At 48.1% G+C, this 22004-nt stretch overlaps 1 protein-coding gene across 1 annotated transcript; it reads left to right on the top strand.

The window, feature by feature from the left end:
- Positions 1–506: 506 nt before the first annotated feature.
- On the top strand, positions 507–7306 carry LOC144489943 (homer protein homolog 2-like; the record flags this gene model as incomplete). The annotated part of the gene is made up of 4 exons (XM_078207767.1): positions 507–663; positions 2547–2657; positions 4819–4899; positions 6211–7306. Coding segments are annotated over 4 exons (538 nt in total), but the record flags the coding sequence as incomplete, so codon positions are not given.
- Between the last annotated feature and the right edge of the window lie 14698 nt (positions 7307–22004).

Here is a 22004-nt window from a genome sequence, read left to right on the forward strand (position 1 = left end):
CTGCTGAATATTTTGTTCTTTAGAACAGTGATGACTTGTAGCAGCTCCCACCTCCTTATTGAGACTCTGATTATTCTGTTGGCTCCACAATTTGGATTTCCACATCAATTGTCCAGTTTGACCATTGTAGCCACCAAGTCCTGAACACTCACTGGCAACTGTTTTCTGGAGGTTGTGCAGCCATGGCCCCCCCGCTGTCGACCTGTCCCCACGGACGGTAGACATCAGCTGGTGCAATCACACCAAGAGCACCACTTGACAAACAGCTCGCTGCTTCTGTTTCTCACTGGGGAAATGGGGCAGAAACTTGGGTAGAGTCCTGATTTGAAAGGAGGAGAGAAATGAAGGATTATATAAAACACCAGCGTTCCCTTTACCTGTTCTTTTAGACACACCTGTAGCTCAGGTCCAGTCTCCAATGTACAGAATACAAACACTGAGGCTACAGGAGGGGAGCAGATGTGAGTTTGAAGGTACGAGGCAGTGACATGTTTTTCTCAATCCAGACCTGCTGCTGCAAAGAAGTGGGAGCAGGAACTCCAGACCCTGGGAGAGAACAACGCTCGACTCAGCCTTGCACTGCAGGAGTCAACAAATAATGTCGAACACTGGAAAAAACAACTGTTGGATTGTAAGGAAGAAGGAGATGAACTGCGGCAGAAGGTTAGTGAGGGCACAGTCTCTGTCACACCGGGGTTTATGGGTTCAATATTGATTCCAGTTCTCTCACACACCCCGGACATTCTCTCTTCCACCTTCTTCCATCGGGAAAAAGATACAAAAGTCTGAGGTCACGTACCAACCGACTCAACAACAGCTTCTTCCCTGCTGCTGTCAGACTTTTGAATGGATCTACCTTGCATTAAGTTGATCTTTCTCTGCACCCTAGCTATGACTGTAACACCACATTCTGCACTCTCTCCTTTCCTTCTCTATGAACGGTATGCTTTGTCTGTAAAGCGCGCAAGAAACAATACTTTTCACTGTATGTTAATACATGTGACAATAATAAATCAAATCAAATCAAAGAATATCACAGACCGGCAACCTTTAACTGACACAGCCAGTGGAGTCTTTAAGATTCACCTCAGTGCCCTGGGTTAGGGAGAGCCTGCAGTCCTCACTGTCTCAACCTGCCCTAGAGAATCAAACAAACCAAGGGGCTAGTGAGAAGGAGGAACCGAAGGAAATTAATATTACTAAAGAAACAGTGCTGGAGAAATAAATAGGACTGAAAACAGATAAATGCCCAGGGGCTGATAATCTACATCCCAGGGTGACAAAGGAGGCGGCAGTGGATGTGTTGGTTGTCATTTTCCAAAATTCTGTAGATTCAAGAACAGTATTTCCAAGAATTATTGTATTTTATTTATTATTTCTTAGTCACAAGTAAGGCTTACATTAACACTGCAATGAAGTTACTGTGAAAATCCCCCAGTCGCCACACTGCGGCGCCTGTTCGGGCCAATGCGCCTAACCAGCACGTCTTTCAGAATGTGGGAGGAAACCGGAGTACCCGGAGGAAACCCACACAGACACAGGGAGAACATGCAAACTCCACATAGACAGTGACCCAAGCCGGGAATCAAAATTTGGGTGGCACTGTGAGGCAGCAATGCTAACCACTGTGTCACCGTGCCACCCAAATTATTGTATTTTGTTGAAGAAATAAAGGGAGGAAGTCACAGAAACTGGAGGAAGGATCCCGAACTCTCCACAGTTTTAAACAGTTTGAGGAAAAATGAACAAAACCATCCCAAGGTTGGAGCTGGAGAAGGTTGCGTCTCTCTTGAATTCCCAACCCTCCTGCGGCTTGTACAGGGTGATGGAGAGCTGACAGCAGTCACTCCATCAGAAACTTCAAACAGAATTCCCACCACACCAGTTCCCAACTCTGCCTGCACTTTCCTGGAGGTTTGATCACATGATCCCCCTCCAGCTTCTGCCATTGGGCATCTGACAAACAAGCAGACTCTTACTCATCTGATTGGATGATTCTCACCGTCAGGCAAACACGCTTTTTTCCATCTCCAATAATTTTATTTGAAGTAAAGTCATTGACTGAAACATTAACTCTGTTTCTCTCTCTATAGACTATTCCTATCCTATTGGGTGGTTCTAGCATTCAGCTTTCCAATATCTACAGGGCTTTATATTTTCCAATATTTTCATAACTGATAAAGGAAACAGAATTTTACAATGATTTATCTCTGGGCTTGTAGCTGTGTTCAAGAGGTGAATCTTTAGTCCCTGGTAGCTTGATGACTCTGTACCAGATTCCACCCCCCCCCCCCCCCCCCCCCCGCCCCCATTGGCAATGACTGTGGTTAAATGTTTGAGGAATCCAGGTCACCTTTATTGTTCCTTGCACAATGGACAATATTTTAACTAACTGAAAATCTATTTCCTTAGAGTTAAAATGCAGCCCAATATCTTGTACAGAAAACAGAGCGTCATTTCAGTGCTTTTATCAAAAGGCTGTCTGAGGAAAAGGAACAAGTGAATTTGTCCTTTGTTCGCGATGTCTTTGTTTATCGCTCTCTCAGATTGCAGATCTCGAGGCTCAATGTGCTGACTTCAATGAGGAGAGAGAGAGAAACGCACTCCTGAGCCGGACTGTGAAGCAACTGGAGGCTGACATTAATGAAAAGGAGCAGGTTTGTTCCTTTATTATCTTAACAAACCCGGTTACAGTGAATATTTTATTAAAGAGGATCATGATGCCATCACCCCAGTAAACTCTTGCCAGTCCCAATAACTGATTGCCAAGGATTCTGAGGATCAGGGTGATTGAGATCTCTAAATGGTGCAATATGATTTACGACCATTTAGAAAGATGCGGATTAATCCGGGATAGTCAGCACGGATTCGTGAAGGGCAAGTCGTGCCTCACAAATTTGATAGAATTTTTTGAGGAGGTAACTAAGTGTGTTGATGAAGGTAGTGCAGTTTATGTCATATACATGGATTTTAGTAAGGCGTTTGATAAGGTCCCCCATGGTCGGCTTATGATGAAAGTGAGGAGGTGTGGGATAGAGGGAAAGTTGGCCGATTGGATAGGTAACTGGCTATCTGATCGAAGACAGAGGGTGGTGGTGGATGGAAAATTTTCGGATTGGAGGCAGGTTGCTAGCGGAGTGCCGCAGGGATCAGTGCTTGGTCCTCTGCTCTTTGTGATTTTTATTAATGACTTAGAGGAGGGGGCTGAAGGGTGGATCAGTAAATTTGCTGATGACACCAAGATTGGTGGAGTAGTGGATGAGGTGGAGGGCTGTTGTAGGCTGCAAAGAGACATAGATAGGATGCAGAGCTGGGCCGAAAAATGGCAGATGGAGTTTAACCCTGATAAATGTGAGGTGATTCATTTTGGTAGGACTAATTTAAATTTGGATTACCGGGTCAAAGGTAGGGTTCTGAAGACTGTGGAGGAACAGAGAGATCTTGGGGGCCATATCCACAGATCTCTAAAGGTTGCCACTCAAGTGGATAGAGCTGTGAAGAAGGCCTATAGTGTGTTAGCTTTTATTAACAGGGGGTTGGAGTTTAAGAGCCGTGGGGTTATGCTGCAACTGTACAGGACCTTGGTGAGACCACATTTGGAATATTATGTGCAGTTAAGGTCACCTCACTATAAGAAGGATGTGGAAGCGCTGGAAAGAGTGCAGAGGAGATTTACCAGGATGCTGCCTGGTTTGGAGGGTAGGTCTTATGAGGAAAGGTTGAGGGAGCTAGGGCTGTTCTCTCTGGAGCGGAGGAGGCTGAGGGGTGACTTAATAGAGGTTTATAAAATGATGAAGGGGATAGATAGAGTGAACGTTCAAAGACTATTTCCTCGGGTGGATGGAGCTATTACAAGGGGGCATAACTATAGGGTTCGTGGTGGGAGATACAGGAAGGATATCAGAGGTAGGTTCTTTACACAGAGAGTGGTTGGAGTGTGGAATGGACTGCCTGCAGTGATAGTGGAGTCAGACACTTTAGGAACATTTAAGCGGTTATTGGATAGGCACATGGAGCACACCAGGATGATAGGGAGTGGGATAGCTTGATCTTGGTTTCAGATAAAGCTCAGCACAACATCGTGGGCCGAAGGGCCTGTTCTGTGCTGTACTGTTCTATGTTCTATGTCAGTCAGTGATCCCCGTACTAACTGTACATGTGGCAGCCGTGCTAAAGCTGCTAAACTATGAGGACATTAGTTATGGGTCTCTCAACTCTTGGACACGGGTTCAGGTCTAGTCCAGGATGGGATGAAGGTTCATGTGTGACTGGAGGATCTTGGTCGCTCCAAAACCGCTCCATAACTGCTTATCCTGTATAATGGGACATGCCCCAAATTCAATACTGGGGCAGGGATAGAGGGGGCATTACTGCATTACCCCTGGGGGAGGGATGGAAGGGCAAATCCGGGTCTAATTTGGGGTAATCTGGGTCTAATCCAGATTATCCCCTCCTCCCTTTCACACTATTACATTTCCCCTTCTATTCTTTCCCGTCCCCCACCCCCTCTGAACCTGTTTGAAACTAGTTACATCTTTAACTAACTCTAGTTTTGATGAGAAGTCATTGCTTCTCTGCAGATGCTGCCAAGCTTGCTGAGTATTTCTGTTTTTATTTCGGATTTCTTGCATCCTCAGTGTTTTGCTTTTTCTAGAGATTACTGAGATGTTCGGCTAATATTTTATGGTTGCTAATCTCACAGAGAATAATTCTGTCCAGTTCATTATTTCGAGACCTTTCCATGCAGCCCAGGGAGTGTGTGGTTACCATGATGATGTTTGTTTGCAGAAACTCATTTCTGCTTTATTCCCTCCACAGGAGTTGGAGAGGTTGAAAGAAGAGACACAAGTAATTCCCCAGCTAATGGAGCAGTGTGAGGGTTTACAGCAACGGCTACAGGTACACAGCGAGTGGGAATAACACCCACTCAAACAGCTGATCTGCTCATTATCACGTTGCTGTGTGTGGGATCTTCCTGTGCACACATTGGCTGCAGTGTTTCCGACAACAGTTATTACACTTTACAGGTTGTTTATTGCTGAGATGTCCTCAGCTCAGGAAAGTTATAATAATAATATAAACCCTTTCTGTCTGCCAGAGAAGGGATCAGGTAGGTGCGGTGGCACAGTGGTTAACACTGCCGCCTCACAGCACCAAGGACCCGGGTTCAATTCCGTCCTTGGATCACTGTCTGTGTGGAGTCTGCACATTCTCCCCGTGTCTGCGTGTGTTTCCTCCTACAGTCCAAAGATGTGTAGGTTAGATCGATTGGCCTTGCTAAATTGTCTCCTGGTGCCCCAAGATGTGTAGCCATGATGTGGAGTTGCCGGTATTGGACTGGGGTGAACACAGTAAGAAGTCTCACAACACCAGGTTAAGGTCCAACAGGTTTATTTGGTAGCATGAGCTTTCGGAGCACTGCTCCTTCATCAGGTGAGTGCCAGGTTAACCTGGTATTGTGAGACTGCTAACTGTGCCAAGATGTGTAGATTAGGGAGATTAACAGGGTAAATGCATGGGGTTACGGGGATAGGGTAGGGCATGGGTCTAGGTAAGATGCTCTGTTGGAGAGTCAGTGCAGGTTTGATGGACCAAATTACCTCCTCCTGCACTGTAGGGATTCTATGATTCTAGGTCAGGTCCCACCGGGTCCCTGGACTGGTGTCTGTAACAGGCAACATGATGACGCACTCCAAGGGTTCTCTGTCGCTGTGTGTCTCTCATTCTCTTGAAGTGTCTCTCTCTCTCTCTCTCTCTCTCATACACTCACTCTTTCTCTTCTGCTCTGCTTGGAAGTGAGTCTTTAGGCCGAGCTGTCTGTTTGTGCCCCTCATATGGCACTTGTTTACATTCGGCCTGGCTATTCTGGTTTCGGTGTTAGTCTCAGATGGATTCCTCTCCCTGGACGATCGTGTGTTCGAGGTAATGATGAACACAGTGAATCTTTGAATCACATGGGACAAAGCTGACTGAGTCAGTAAACAAATCCTGAAGGTGAATTAGTTTTCAATTCTCCTGTGATTAATCTGAGATGTTTTGTCAAGACAATGATCTGAGACCCTTTCTCACAGTCTGAACCGTTTCCGTGGGATACCAGTATTCAGAGACCAGCACAATGAGACAAGCTCCAGATACTGGGATAAGCAGAGCCTGTGTCCATCTCCCTCGGCACTGTCTCTCCCTCTCTGACTATACTCTGTCTGTTCTCAGGCTGCTGAAGACACAAACAAGGAGCTGGAGGACAAAGCAAAATCATTAAAGGCAAATATTGAAGAAAGCCGCCATAAACAAGGAAATCTGAAGAAAGAATTAACATCATTTCTCGAAGTTCTTGATGGGAAAATCGATGAGCTTCATGGCTTCCGACAGGGACTGGCCAAATTGGGGATGGATAACTGAGGCTGAGGTCGGGGGCGAGGTGGGGGGAGGTTGGGGAAACAGAGTGGCATCCGGAATGTTCCACATATGATCGCTGCATCACCTTGTACTGAAGAGTCAGAGAGCCTTCTGACTGAATATTTAAACTGTCTTCACACAGATTGTTTTCACTGCTGATGGTAGGCGAGGGGGAGGTGGGCGGAGGCTGAGCAGGGGAGGGGGTGGGATGGGGAGAAGAGGGTGGGGTGGGGAAGGGGGTTGGGCTGGGAATGGGAATGGGAGGGTGACTGAGCTGGGGGAGAGGTGGGTCGCGGAGGGAGAATTTGAGGGGCGATTGTGACTGAGGGTTTTGAGGAGATGGGGTTTGGTTGGGTGAGTGGAGGAAGGGGGTATTTTTGGGTGGTTTTTGGGATCGGACTTCATGCTGTTTCCAGATAAACAGTTAATGGGAATTCACCTGGTTGCCATGGGAATGAGCAAGTATCCGGACCCTAACTGCACCCCCCCACCCCACACACAACCCCCCTACCCCCGAGCCACTCAAAGGAAATTTTAATCCTGAGGATTAAAGGCTGGAGATAGGCTTGAATTTGGTGACAATTCAGGGGAGGATATTTTAGACTCTGATTTTCACAAGTGTTTCCTTTATTCTGTCCAATCCAAACCATACTTCAAACAAAGGAATGGAATCTGTGTCTGTACAAAAATAACAAGTGATTGATTTGGAATGATCATCCTGCCAACTGTGATTGGACGTGTTTCAGGTTTGATCACCTGTCCCTCTGCTGATGTTTTTATAAATAATAAAATAATAACAAGACTCGAGCTTATTTAGGGAGTTCTGAAGGATAGATAAATGGCATCCAGGTTTTAGTGGATTTTTATTGTCTGTTTCTTACTGAAAGGAATAAATGTTGTTATATTTTAATAGCCTAATTAGCCTATACTTTATTGCTGTGTGAGTGTGTGTGTTAGAGTATGTGTGCGAGTGTGTGGGTGTGTGTGCGTGATTGTGTGTGTCTGAGTGTGTCTGAGAGAGAGTGTGTGTATTTGAGTGATTGTGAGACTGAGTGTGTGATTGAGTGTCTGAGAGAGTGTGTGGGTGTGTGTGATTGTGAGAGTGTGTGTGATTGTGTGTGTCTGTGTGATTTCGAGTGTGTCTGAGAGAGTGTGTGTGTGTGTGTATTCGAGTGTGTGTGTGGTTGTGTGTGTCTGAGAGAGTGTGTATTCGAGTGTGTGTGTGGTTGTGTGTGTCTGAGAGAGTGTGTATTCGAGTGTGTGTGTGATTGTGAGAGTGTGTGTGTGTGATTGTGAGAGTGTTTGTGTCTGTGATTTCGAGTGTGTCTGAGAGAGTGTGTGTGTGTATTCGAGTGTGTGTGTGGTTGTGTGTGTCTGAGAGAGTGTGTGTGTGTGTATATTCGAGTGTGTGTGAGGTTGTGTGTGTCTGAGAGTGTGTGTATTCGAGTGTGTGTGTGGTTGTGTGTGTCTGAGAGTGTGTGTGTGTGTATTCGAGTGTGTGTGGTTGTGTGTGTCTGAGAGTGTGTGTGTGGTTGTGTGTGTCTGAGAGAGTGTGTGTGTGTATTCGAGTGTGTGTGTGATTGTGATGAGGTGGGTCTCTGTTGGAGACTCGGCCGAGGATTTTCAGATGTGGATTATGCCCTTGCTACCGTGCTGAATCCTGGCTTTAATTAGTTAAATGCTTCTTTTAAAAGGCATTCAGATAATTGTACAGCATTGGGGACAGTTTTGATTCTCTATCAGAGAGCAGTGGGAAGCTGTGAATTCTAATCCAGAATGTGGAGGTGCTGAGTTTCCCTGCAGTGACTCATTGCAAAAATGATTCACTCAATATTCACAGTAACAAACAGGCAAATCCATGGAACACGATATTATTTCCCTGGAGAGAAACTGGTAAATAGGAGTCAGTGTGAATTAGAGGGAGTTCTACAATATCTACAATATCACCCCCACTCTACAATATAACACCCCCACTGTGCAATATAACACCCCCACTGTGCAATATAACACCCCCACTGTGCAATATAACACCCCCACTGTGCAATATAACACCCCCACTGTGCAATATAACACCCCCACTGTGCAATATAACACCCCCACTGTGCAATATAACACCCCCACTGTGCAATATAACACCCCCACTGTGCAATATAACACCCCCACTGTGCAATATAACACCCCCACTGTGCAACATAACCCCCCACTCTACAATATCACCCCCCCACTCCACAATAATAACCCCCCACTCTACAATATCACCCCCCCACTCTACAATATCACCATCCCACTCCACAATATAACCCCCCACTCTACAATATCACCATCCCACTCCACAATATAACCCCCCACTCTACAATATCACCCCCCCACTCCACAATAATAACCCCCCACTCTACAATATCACGCCCCCACTCTACAATATGACCCCTCCACTCCACAATATAACCCCCACTCTACAATATAAACCCCCTCACTCTACAATATAACTATTGTATATACAATATAACAACCCCACTCTACAATATAACATCCCCACTCTACAATATAAACCCCCCACTCTACAATTTATCTCCATCTCCTGGTGATTGATGCTGTTGGACTGTGTGTATTACTCAGAGTTATGGCACCAAGGGGATGTGATAGATGTTTTTGGAGAAAAGATGTTCTAAATAATTCTGCGTGGGCCGAACTGTTCCAGTGATCCTCAGTCAGAGATTCGGTTTCCTTGGCAACAGCAATTTCTGGGGTTTTGGCTTCGCTGCCGCTCTAATCCCCTAAGGTCTTCCTAGTGAAGGTGTTTTTGGAACTACCTTGAGTGAAGTGACAGAAACACAAGCCAGGAGTTAGAGATCAGACAAAGTGCTGGAAATATTCAGCAGGTCAGGCAGCATCTGTGGAGAGAGAAACAAGAGTTAACGTTTGGGCTTGATGAATGTTCATCAATTCTGACATTCACAAACTCTGCCAATCTTCCCAGGCCTCCCGCGCTCAATAATCCTGTCAGATTTTGTGATTTGTAGTTTAAGGTGAGATGTTGGTTTAATTCTGATGAAAGGTTATTCACCCGAAATGTTAATTCTTCCTCTCCTGAGATGTTGCCTGACCTGCTTAGAATTTCCAGTCAGATTTCCAGCATCCTCTATATTTTCCCTTTACCAGTGAACATTCATTAATTGGTCGATTATCGTCTTAACATTCCTCGCTGGTGAGAAATGATAGATATTCTCAGCCCCCAGTGTGACACCATCGCTGGGTCAAAATCCTGGAACTCGCTCCCTAACAGCACTCTGGGTTTACCTACACTTCAGGGACTGCAGCGGTTCAAGAAGGCAGCTCACCACCACCTTCTCAAGGGCAATTAGGGATGGGCAATAAATGCTGGCCTAGCCAGCGACGCCCACATCCAGAGAATTAATTTTTAAATATAATTTACTCTCTCTGTCTCCTGGCTCTAGGGATTCTGTCCCTCTGATAGGAGGTTCCTCTCTCCTGCCAAAACAGTACTTTCTCCATCAAACTGGAGAGTAGAGGTTGGCAGGGCTATGCAACTGTGAGGGGAATCACAGAAACTGTCGAGCAGTGGGCAGTCCCCAGTCCCCTGCTTTGTTTCCGCTCAGTGACACTGATCCCAGTTAAAGCTTCTCCCTTCCCTCCGTTGCCACAGACATTGCGGCCGTGTGATATCTAACGCTGAAGGCTTTGCAGCACTCAAAACAAGGCAGGGATTGCCTCCGCTTAAATATAAGATAGTCACGAACAAACCCACTCAAGAACTCGAGAAATCTTGAGGTCATTGGCAAAAGAAACATTGGAGACATGAGGAGAAACATTTTCTCGGTGAGTGGTTGGGATCTGGAATGCACTGTCTGAGAATGTGCTGGAGGCAGGTTCAATCAAGGCTCTTAAAAAGGAATTGGATTATCTGGAAAGGAGGAACGAGCAGGGTGACGGGGAGGTGGCACAAGGTGAGTTACTCGTTCAGAGAGCCATCGCTGACAAAGCGGGCGGAATGGTCTCCATTTGTGCTGAATGGAAATGCTGTAAACGAAACCGATATCACAAACAGATTACCTGGTCATTTATCACATTGTTCTTTGTGGGATCTTGCTGTGCACAAACTGATTGCTGCAATTTCCTCAAAATAATGGCGAGACTTCAAACATTTGTGAAATGCTAGGACGTTCTGAAGAACCATAGAACAATTACAGCACAGAAACAGGCCTTTTGGCCCTTCTTGGCCAAAGAGTGGAAGTAATTTCCCTGACCCAGAATTCCTCGGTATTTAACATGAACTCATGGTTCAGAGTCGAGGCATTGAGGGGTTAATTATTCCTGCAGAGATTTGTGTGAGGTACCTGTTAGAAGCTTGGTGAATATTAGAGAGTCTCTGGCAGACACATCCCAGGGTTTGTGGAGTTGAAGTGGTGACAGGGTTGTTATTCTGAAGAGGTTTAGGATCTGGATAGAAATCCTCCCACTGTGTATTTTTTTCATTCTGTTCAATTATTAACTGCAGTGTCAGGATGTAACGAGAACTGTAATTACAAGATCATGTGGGCCCAGATTTTTTTGTCTCTATCTCACCTCCTAAGGCATCAAATCACCTATAAATAGCCTCATTAGTGTAATTATCTTGACTGCTGTTGCTGACCTTTCAGTCTCTCCTCATGGATTCTCTCCCTCTTGCTGAACAAACTACTTTCAATCCCTCGCGTGCAACAATTTGCCATTTCTCACCCCACTCCCGTTTTAAAATCACTGTTTACAATAATTACAGATCTGTCAGTGCGATTCTGAAAGGTTTGCGAGTGAAAGTTCTGGATAGCCACCTATAGGATAGAACATAGAACAGTACAGCACAGTACAGGCCCTTCAGCCTTCGATGTTGTGCCGAGCTTTGTCCGAAACCAAGATCAAGCTATCCCACTCCCTATCATTCTAGTGTGCTCCATGTGCCTATCCAATAACCGCTTAAATGTTCCTAAAGTGTCCGATTCCACTATCACAGCAGGCAGTCCATTCCACACCCCAACCACTCTCTGCGTAAAGAACCTACCTCGGACATCCCTCCTATATCTCCCACCATCCAGATCCTTGAAGGTGATGTCACAGGTGGAGAAGGTGGTGAATAAGGCTTATGGCATGCTTGCCTTTATAGGACGGGGCATAGAGTATAAAAGTTGGGGTCTGATGTTGCAGATGTATAGAACGTTGGTTCGGCCGCATTTGGAATACTGCGCCCAGTTCTGGTCGCCACACTACCAGAAGGACGTGGAGGCTTTAGAGAGAGTGCAGAGGAGGTTTACCAGGATGTTGCCTGGTATGGAAGGGCTTAGTTATGAGGAGAGATTGGGTAAACTGGGGTTGTTCTCACTGGAAAGACGGAGGATGAGGGGTGACCTAATAGAGGTGTATAAAATTATGAAAGGCATAGATAGGGTGAACGGTGGGAAGCTTTTTCTCAGGTCAGTGGTGATGTTCACGAGGGGTCATAGGTTCAAGGTGAGGCGGGGGAGGTTTAACATGGATATCAGAAGGACGTATTTTACACAGAGGGTGGTGGGGGCCTGGAATGCGCTGCCGGGCAAGGTGGTGGAGGCGGACACACTGGGAACATTTAAGACTTATCTAGATAGCCACATGAACAGAGTGGGGATGGAGGGATACAAAAGAATGGTCTAGTTTGGACCAGGGAGCGGCGCGGGCTTGGAGGGCCGAAGGGCCTGTTCCTGTGTTGTATTGTTCTTTGTTCTTTAAATCTCCTCTGCACTCTCTCCAATGCTTCCACATCCTTCTTATAGTGAGGTGACCAGAACTGCACATAATATTCCAAATGTGGTCTCACCAAGGTCCTGTACAGTTGCAGCATAACCCCACGGCTCTTAAACTCAAACCCCCTGTTAATAAACGCTAACACACTATAGACCTTCTTCACGGCTCTATCCACTTGAATGGCAGCCTTCAGAGATCAGTGGATATGAACCCCAAGATCTCTCTGTTCCTCCACACTCCTCAGAACCCTGCCGTTGATCCTGTAATCCGCATTCAAATTTGTCCTACCAAAATGAATCACCTCGCACTTATCAGGGTTAAACTTCATCTGCCATTTTTCGGCCCAGCTCTGCATCCTATCAATGTCTCTTTGCAGCCTACAACAGCCCTCCACCTCATCCACTACTCCACCAATCTTGGTGTCATCAGAAAATTTACTGACCCCATACTTCAGCCCCCTCCTCCAAGTCATTGATAAAAATCACAAATAGCAGAGGACCCAGCACTGATCCCTGTGGTACACCGATATTGGTTTATTTGATAACTCCATTTCAGGAACTGCAGTGAGGTGAAATGCTGTGATTGTGATTGTTGGAATCTGTGCAACCACAACTCTGACACTTGTGCAGAATTGTCAGGGAATCTACAGACTCAAGTCTGAAATCTGGGGAAATGAACCCTGTTCTCTCAAAACGGGACAATTCTGCCGCTCAGCATGTTTTCCCAGGATCCCAGAAATTCCTGTGCAAGTTCGGGAATGACATTGCAGAAACCAGGTTGGTAAACACTTTGAACAAACATTTCTCAATACTAGAAAGATTAAACATTTAAAAACTGGAGCAGGACCAAAATACACAGACTCAGTTTCCTGTTTTTCAAATGTATTTTGTAATTTGCTGAGCTGAGGATGAGAGTTATACTGCACTGCGAGAGTGTGCAGCTCAGTCAGGGCAACAGCATTGGCTAACTGAACACGGGGAATGGCAGGAATCTGACACCTGTCCTCATGTTGATAGCTGCACCCCACCCCTCACTGCTCCCCCAGCCCCTGTCACCCCTCCCCCAATCCCTGCCCCCTCCCTCATGACCCCTCCCCCTCGACTCCCCCAAGGCCCCTCCCCCAACCCCTGCCCCCTCCACCATGGCCCCACCCCCACCCCTCCAGTCCCCTGCAGCCCCACCCCCAACCTCTCCCTGTCCACTCCCCCACAACCTGTCCCCCAACTCCTGCCTCTCCCCCAACCCCCTCCCCGTAGCCCCCCTCTCCCTCCCCCCTCCACTCCCCCGCAGCCCCCCTTCCCTCCCCCTCCACTCCCCTGCAGCCCCCCCCCCCGTCCCGTAGCCCCCCCCTCTCCCTCCCCCCCCCCCCCGTCCCGTAGCCCCCCCCTCTCCCTCCCCCCCCCCCCCCCCCACCCCCTCCCTCCCCCCGGATCAGGAATTGCTTCATTTATCTGTATCTTTCCCCGTTAAGAACAGTCTGGAGGTTTTGGGAATGGAGCCAGATGCATCACAATTTCACGACTGACAACATTTTCTCTGCAAACATGCTCAATGTTAATGGAGTTGACAGGTTTACCCTTCTGGGTTAATGTGATTCTCCATCTCCAAACAGCCCCAGTGCAGAGGCTCTGTGCTGAGCAGTGACAGAGGCTTGTCTGATGTTGCTGTGTCCAGGAGCTGCTCTGTGCGTTCAAACAACAAATACTGCCACTTCCATCAACGTGACAACAAGTGACACTCGCACAGATTCCATTATTGCTGCAATCCAGATGCTTCAGAGTTTGCTGCCATCATTATCCCACACATTCCTTATTGGACAGATAACCGTCTGCCCATGAAATGCCAATTGCTCTGTGGCCCCAGAGCCTGGGACAGGTTCAGTGTTAAACTCTGCTTGTTGCTGCAGTGTCTGTCTGTCCGTCTGGGCTTGCAAAATCTCACTAACTGTCCTGGCTGGAGACAATGCACACCTCTTTAACCTGTGCTTAACCCTCTCTCCACTCACATTGTCTGTACCTCTAAGACTTGATTACCTGTAAAGACTCGCATTCCAACCATTATTTTGTAAATTGAGTTTGTGTCTTTATAATCAGTTTCAGCACAGCGACACTTTCATCTTGATGCGGAAGTGAATCCCAATCATCGTTAGTGAGGCGAGAGTAAGTGCCCGTGACGTCAAGGCAGCATTCGACTGAGTGTGGCATCAAGGAGTCCTGGCAAACCTGGGGTCAATGGGAATCGGGGGAAACTCTCCACTGGTTGGAGTCGTACCCGGCACAAAGGGAGATGGGTGTGGTGGTTGACCCACACTGACCATCACCCACTCACTGACCCACACGCACCATTGCCCACTCACTGACCCTCACTGACCTTCACCCACCCACTGGCCATCACCCACCCACTGACCCACAAGCACCGTTGCCCACTCACTGACTCTCACTGACCTTCACCCACTCACTGACCCACATGCACCATTGCCCATTCACTGATCCTTACTGACCATCAGCCACTCGCTTACCCACACTGACCATCGCCCACTCACTGACCATCACCCACTCACTGACCCTCACGGACCATCACCCACTCACTGACCATCGCCCACTCACTGACCATCGCCCACTCACTGACCATCACCCACTCACTGACCCTCATGGACCATCACCCACTCACTGACCCTCACGGACCCTTGCCCACTCACTGACCCTCGCCCACTCACTGACCCTCGCCCACTCACTGACCCACACTGATCATCACCCATTCATTGACCCACACTGACCATCGCCCAGTCACTGACCCTCACTGACTAATATGGACCATCGCCCACTCATTGACTCTCACCCACTCACTGACCATCGCCCACTCACTGACCCACACTGACTAATATGGACCATCGCCCACTCATTGACTCTCACCCACTCATTGACCCACACAGACCATCGCCCACTCACTGACCCACACTGACCCTCGCCCACTCACTGACCCTCACTGACTAACATGGACCATCGCCCACTCATTGACTCTCACCCACTCACTGACCATCGCCCAGTCACTGACCCTCGCCCACTCACTGACCCACACTGACCATCGCCCAGTCACTGACCCTCACGGACCCTCGCCTACTCACTGACCCACACTGACCATCGCCACTCACTGACCCTCACTGACTAACATGGACCATCGCCCACTCATTGACTCTCACCCACTCACTGACCATCGCCCAGTCACTGACCCTCACCCACTCATTGACCATCGCCCACTCACTGACCCACACGGACCATCACCCACTCACTGACCATTACCCACACACTGACCCACACAGACCATCGCCCACTCACTGACCCTCACCCACTCACTGACCATTACCCACACACTGACCCACACAGACCATCGCCCACTCACTGACCCTCACCCACTCACTGACCATTACCCCCACACTGACCCACACAGACCATCGCCCACTCACTGACACACATGGACCATTGTCCACTCACTGACCAACACGCACCATCGCCCACTCGCTGACCCTCGCCACTCACTGACCCACACAGACCATCGCCCACTCACTGACACACACGGACCCTCGCCCACTCACTGACCCACACAGACCATCGCCCACTCGCTGACCCTCACCACTCACTGACCCACACAGACCATCGCCCACTCACTGACCCTCGCCCATTCACTGACCCACACAGACCCTCGCCACTCACTGACCCACACAGACCCTCGCCCACTCACTGACCCACACGCACCATTGCCCACTCATTGACTCACACTGACTATTGGCCAACCATTTGTTGCCAGCTTGATTGGACTGTGATGCCCTCCACAGTTGATCAGCTATGCCTCTGATTGGCTGAACCGCACAAAGGCTATTGAAACGCAGAAATTGCTGTTGGTGGGGGGGGATCAAGGCAAGTTTTTATCCGTGTGAATAGTGCTGGTTAATGGTGCTTTATTGGAGCTTGTTCAGGGAGTGAGACAGACAGAGTGAGCGTTCTGGGACAGCCACAGCAGCTCTGTCTCTGTCTGGTCAGCTCAGATTATTTCATCTTTGAGGGAAGAGGTCGGAGCTGTTGCCGTGGATGCTGCAGGATTCCAGAGAGCCGTTACTCCAAAGCTGCACGGAATGGAGTGGCACGGTGTAGGGGAAGGGCTAGAATCAGCTCTGATGCCTCCCATGCTTTATAGTATATTTATTAGGGTCACAAGTCGGCTTACATTAACACTGCAATGAAGTTACTGTGAAAATCCCCTAGTTGCCACACAACAAAATCCCTTCAGGTAACGAATCAGAATGCGTGGATCTGGGTTTAACTGCAAACATAGTCCACAGTCCCTGTGCTCTCTCTGGGATTCATGATGTGGAGATGCCGGCGTTGGACTGGGGTGAACACAGTAAGAAGTCTCACAACACCAGGTTAAAGTCCAACAGGTTCATTTGGTAGCAAAAGCGACTAGTTTTTGGAGCGCTGCCCCTTCGTCAGGTGAGTGGGATTTCAGTTCACAAACAGGGCGTATAAAGACACAAACTCAATTTACAAAATAATGGTTGGAATGCGAGTCTTTACAGGTAATCAAGTCTTAAAGGTACAATGTGAGTGGAGAGAGTTAAGCACAGGTCAAAGAGATGTGTATTGTCTCCAGACAGGACAGTTAGTGAGATTTTGCAAGCCCAGACAAGTCGTGGAGGTTACAGATAGTGTGACATGAACCCAAGATCCCAGTTGAGGCCGTCCTCATGTGTGCGGAACTTGGCTATCAGTCTCTGCTCAGCGACTCTGCGCTGTCGTGTGTCGTGAAGGCCGACTTGGAGAACGCTTACCCGAAGATCAGGGGCCGAATGCCCGTGACCGCTGAAGTGTTCCCCAACAGGAAGAGAACAGTCTTGCCTGGTGATTGTCGAGCGGTGTTCATTCATCCATTGTCATAGCGTCTGCATGGTCTCCCCAATGTACCATGCCTCGGGACGTCCTTTCCTGCAGCGTATCAGGTAGACAATGTTGGCCGAGTTAGAACATAGAACATAGAAAGACTACAGCACAAACAGGCCCTTCAGCCCACAAGTTGCGCCGGTCATGTCCCTACCTACCTAGGCTTATATATAGGCTTACCTATAACCCTCAATCCTATTAAGTCCCATGTACTTATCCAGAAGTCTCTTAAAAGACCCTATTGAGTTTGCCTCCACCACCCACCATTGACGGCAGCCGATTCCACTCACCCACCACCCTCTGAGTGAAAAACATACCCCTGACATCTCCTCTGTACCTACTCCCCAGCACCTTAAACCTGTGTCCTCTCGTAGCAGCCATTTCAGCCCTGGGAAAAAGCCCCTGAGAATCCACCCGATCTATACCTCTCAACATCTTGTACACCTCTATCAGGTCACCTCTCATCCTTCGTCTCTCCAAGGAGAAAAGACTGAGCTCCCTCAACCTATCTTCGTAAGGCATGCCACCCAATCCAGGCAACATCCTTAAATCTTCTCTGCACCCTTTCAATAATTTCTACATCCTTCCTGTAATGAGGCGACCAGAACTGAGCACAGTACTCTAAGTGGGGTCTGACGAGGGTCTTATAAAGCTGCTTCATTATCTCCCGACTCCTAAACTCAATCCCTCGATTGATGAAGGCCAGCACACCATACGCTTCTTAACCACCTTCTCCACCTGCGGGGCCGATTTAAGAGTCCTATGGACCTGGACTCCAAGGTCCTTCTGATCCTCTACACTGCTAAGAGTCTTACTCTTGATATTATACTCCTTCATCCCATTTGACCTGCCAAAATGTACCACTACACATTTATCCAGGTTGAAGTCCATCTGCCACTTCTCCGCCCAGTCTTGCATCCTATCTATGTCACGCTGCAGCTTCTGACATCCCTCCAAACTATCCACAACACCACCAACTTTCGTGTCGTCGGAAAACTTACCAACCCATCCCTCTACTTCCTCATCCAGGTCATTTATGAAAATGACAAACAGCAAGGGTCCCAGAACAGATCCCTGGGGCACTCCACTGGTGACTGACCTCCATTCAGAAAAAGACCCATCTACAACCACTCTCTGCCTTCTACAAGCCGAGTTGCAAGAATATGCACCGTGTACCTGGTGGATGGTGTCCTCACGTGAGATGATGGCATCCATGTCGATGATCTGGCACGTCTTGCAGAGGTTGCTGTGGCAGGGTTGTGTGGTGTCATGGTCACTGTTCTCCTGAAGGCTGGATAGTTTGCTGCGGACAATGGTCTGTTTGAGGTTGTGCGGTTGTTTGAAGGCAAGAAGTGGGGGTGTGGGGATGGCCTTGGCAAGATGTTCATCTTCATCAATGACATGTTGAAGGCTCCGGAGAAGCCTTCTCTGGGATTGACAGCTTCCAGTGAATCCTCACTCACTGCCACAGCCAGAGAGTGAAAGGGGCAAATCCAGACACGGAGGCTGGGTCGCAGGGTCAGTACAGGGGGTGTCGGGGTGGGCTCATGTATTACACCTGCTGCTTCCAGGAGGTTAGAAATAATCACAGTTTAAACGCACAATGTTGGCGCTGTATCAAGTGGATCCCTTGCTGCTTTCACCCAGGCTGGTGGGCTGACAGACTGATGCATTGTTACTTGGCACATAACCGCAGACAGTGAATGCAGCAACTCAGGATTTATATTCACATAACGGGGTGGCACAGTGGCTAGCACTGCTGCCTCACAGCACCAGGGACCCAGGTTCAATTCTGGCCTCGGTCACTGTCTGTGTGGAGTTTGCACTTTCTCCCATCTGTGTGAGGTTCCTCCCACAGTCCAAAGATGTGCGGGTTAGGCTGATTGGCCATGCTAAATTGCCCCTTAGTGTCAGGGGGATTAGCAGGGTAAATGTGTAGGGTTATGGAAATAGGACCTGGTGGGATTGTGGTCGGTACAGACTCGATGGGCCAAATGGCCTCCTTCTGTACTGTAGGGATTCTATGATTCTATGAATTAATCGCTAACTCTTTACGAATTATATTACAATATAACTGATTATAACCTCTTGCTGTTAGACACTGTCCATGGTGAACAGCAAGAGCAGTGGGAAGTGACCGAGTGATGAGGGGTGGCTTCCATTTAATGGAGTGGGGTTCCTGGTCTGAGCAATGATACAAGGTGCATGGAACTCATGGATTGGATTGGCTACAGGACGTGAGAGAGGGGGGGGATATCATTTTAAATCTAATTTAAATGATATTTCAACAACTGCAAATTTACTGCGAATTTCTCTTGTCTCCTGCCTGTCCATGGCAGTATCGGTAAGAGTGACCACCGCACAGTCCTTGTGGAGACAAAGTCCCGTCTTCACATTGAGGATACCCTCCATCATGTTGTGTGTCCCTGCCACCGTGCTAAATGGGATAGACTCCAAACATCCATGAGGCACTGTGGGGCCATCAGCAGCAGCAGAATTGTACTCCAGCACAATCTGTAACCTCATGGCCCGGCGTATCCCCCACTTTCCCATTACCAGCAAGCCAGGGGATCAACCCTGGTTCAATGTAGAGTTCAGGAGGACGCGCCAGGAACAGCACCAGGCAGACCGAAAAATGAGGTGTCAACCTGGTGAAGCTACCAAACAGGACTACTTGCATAACAAACAGCATACGCAGCAAGACAGAACTAAGTGATTCCACAACCAACAGATTAGATCCAAGCTCTGCGGTCCTGCCAAATACAGTCATGAATGGTAATGAACAATTAAGTAGCTTAATGGAGGAGGAAGTTCCATTAATATCCCCATCCTCAATGATAGAGGAGCCCAGCACATTGAGCAAAAGATAAGGCTGAAGAATTCGCAGCAATCTTCAGCCAGAACTGCCGAGTGGATGATCCATCTCGGCCTCCTCCTGAGGTCCCCAGCATCACAGATGCCAGTCTTCAGCCAATTCAATTCACTACATGTGATATCAAGAAACGGTTGAAGGTACTGGATACTGCAAAGGCAATGGGCCATGGTAACATCCCAACAATAGAACTAGTGCCCCTGGCCAAGCTGTTCCAGTACAGCTACAGCACTGGTATCTACCCGGCAATGTGGAAAACTGCCCAGGTATATCTGTACACAAAAAGCAGGACGAATCTAACCCGGCCAACTGCCGCCCCAGTCTGTTCTCGATCATCAACAAAATTATGGAAGGCGCTATCAAGTGGCACTTATTCATAGAGTTTATCAGCACAGAAACGTGTCGGTACCTGCCATCAAGCACCTGTCTATTCTAATCCTATTTTCCAGCACTTGGTCCGTAGCCGTGTGCTCATCTTAATGCTTCTTAAATGTTGTGAAGGTTCCCGCCTCCACCCCCCTTTCAGGCAGCGAGTTCCAGATTCCATCGCCCTCTGGGTGAAAAGGTTTTTCCTCAAATCCCCTTTAAATCTCCTGCCCCTTACCTTAAATCTCCACTCCCTGGTTATTGACCTCTTTACTAAGTGGCAAAGTTCCTTCCTAGCTAAAGTTTTAAAGTTTATTTATTAGTCACAAGTAAGGCTTGCATTAACTCTAAACCTACATCCCTCATAATTTTGTACACCTTGATTGGGTCCTCCCTCAGCCTTCTCTGCTCTTAGGAAAACAATCCCAGCCAAACAGTCTCTCTTCTTTGCTGAAACGCTCCATCCCAGGCAGCATCCTGGTGAATCTCCTCTGCACCCTCCCTACTGCAATCACACCCTTCCTAGTGTGGTGACCAGAACTGCACACAGTACTCTAGCTGTGAGTGGTTTATCCAGCTCCATCATAACCTCCCTGCTCTTATATTCAATGCCTTGGCTAATAAAGGGAAGTAACCCATATGCCTTCATAACTGCCTTGTCTACCTGTCCTGCTGCCATCAGGGATCTATGGACATGCATCGTAAGGTCCCTCTGTACTCCCAGCATCATACCATTCATTGTATAATAATGGAGCAATAATCTACTCACTGACGCTCCGTTTGGGTTCTACCAGGATCACTCAGCTCCTGACTCATTACAGACTTGGTTCAAACATGGGCAAAAGAGATGAGGTGAGAGTGACTGCCCTCAACATCAAGGCAGCATCTGACCAAGTGTGGCATCAAAAAGCCCGAGCAAAACTGGAGTCAATGGGAATCGGGGGAAAACTCTCCATTGGTTGGAGTCAGACCCGGCACAGAGGAAGCTGATTGTGGTGGTTGGAGGTCAATCATCTCAGCTCCAGGACATCACTGCAGGAGTCCCTCAGGGGAGAGTCCTCGACCCAACCATCTTCAGCTGCTTCATCAATGACTCTTCTTCCATCAAAAGGTCAGAGGTGGGGATGTTCACTGATGATTGCACAATGTTCAGCACCATTCGCAACTCCTCAGATACTGAAGCAGTCCATGTCCAAATGCAGCAAAACCTGGACAATATCCTGGCTTCGGCTGATAAGTGGCAAATAACATTCGCGCCACACAAGTGCCAGGCAATGACCGTCTCCAACAAGAGAGGATCTAACCATCACCCCTGGACAATCAATGGCATTCCCATCACTGAATCCCCCAGTAACAACATCCTGGGAGTTATCATTGACCAGAAACTGAACTTGACCAGTTATATAAATACAAGTCAGAGGCTGGGAATCCTGCAGCGAGTAACTCACCTCCTGACTCCCCAAAGCCTGTCCACCATCTACAAGGCACAAGTTAGGAGTGTACTCCACTTGCCTGGAGAGTGCAACTCCAACAACACGCAAGAAGCTCAACACCGTCCAAGGCAAAGCAGCCTACTTACTTGGCACCCCATCCACCACCTTCAACATCCACTCCCTCCACCACCAATGCACAGCGGCAGCCGTGTGTACCCTTTAAAAATGCAC

Source organism: Mustelus asterias, unplaced genomic scaffold (assembly GCF_964213995.1).
Source record: "Mustelus asterias unplaced genomic scaffold, sMusAst1.hap1.1 HAP1_SCAFFOLD_2698, whole genome shotgun sequence".
Lineage (NCBI taxonomy): Eukaryota > Metazoa > Chordata > Chondrichthyes > Carcharhiniformes > Triakidae > Mustelus > Mustelus asterias.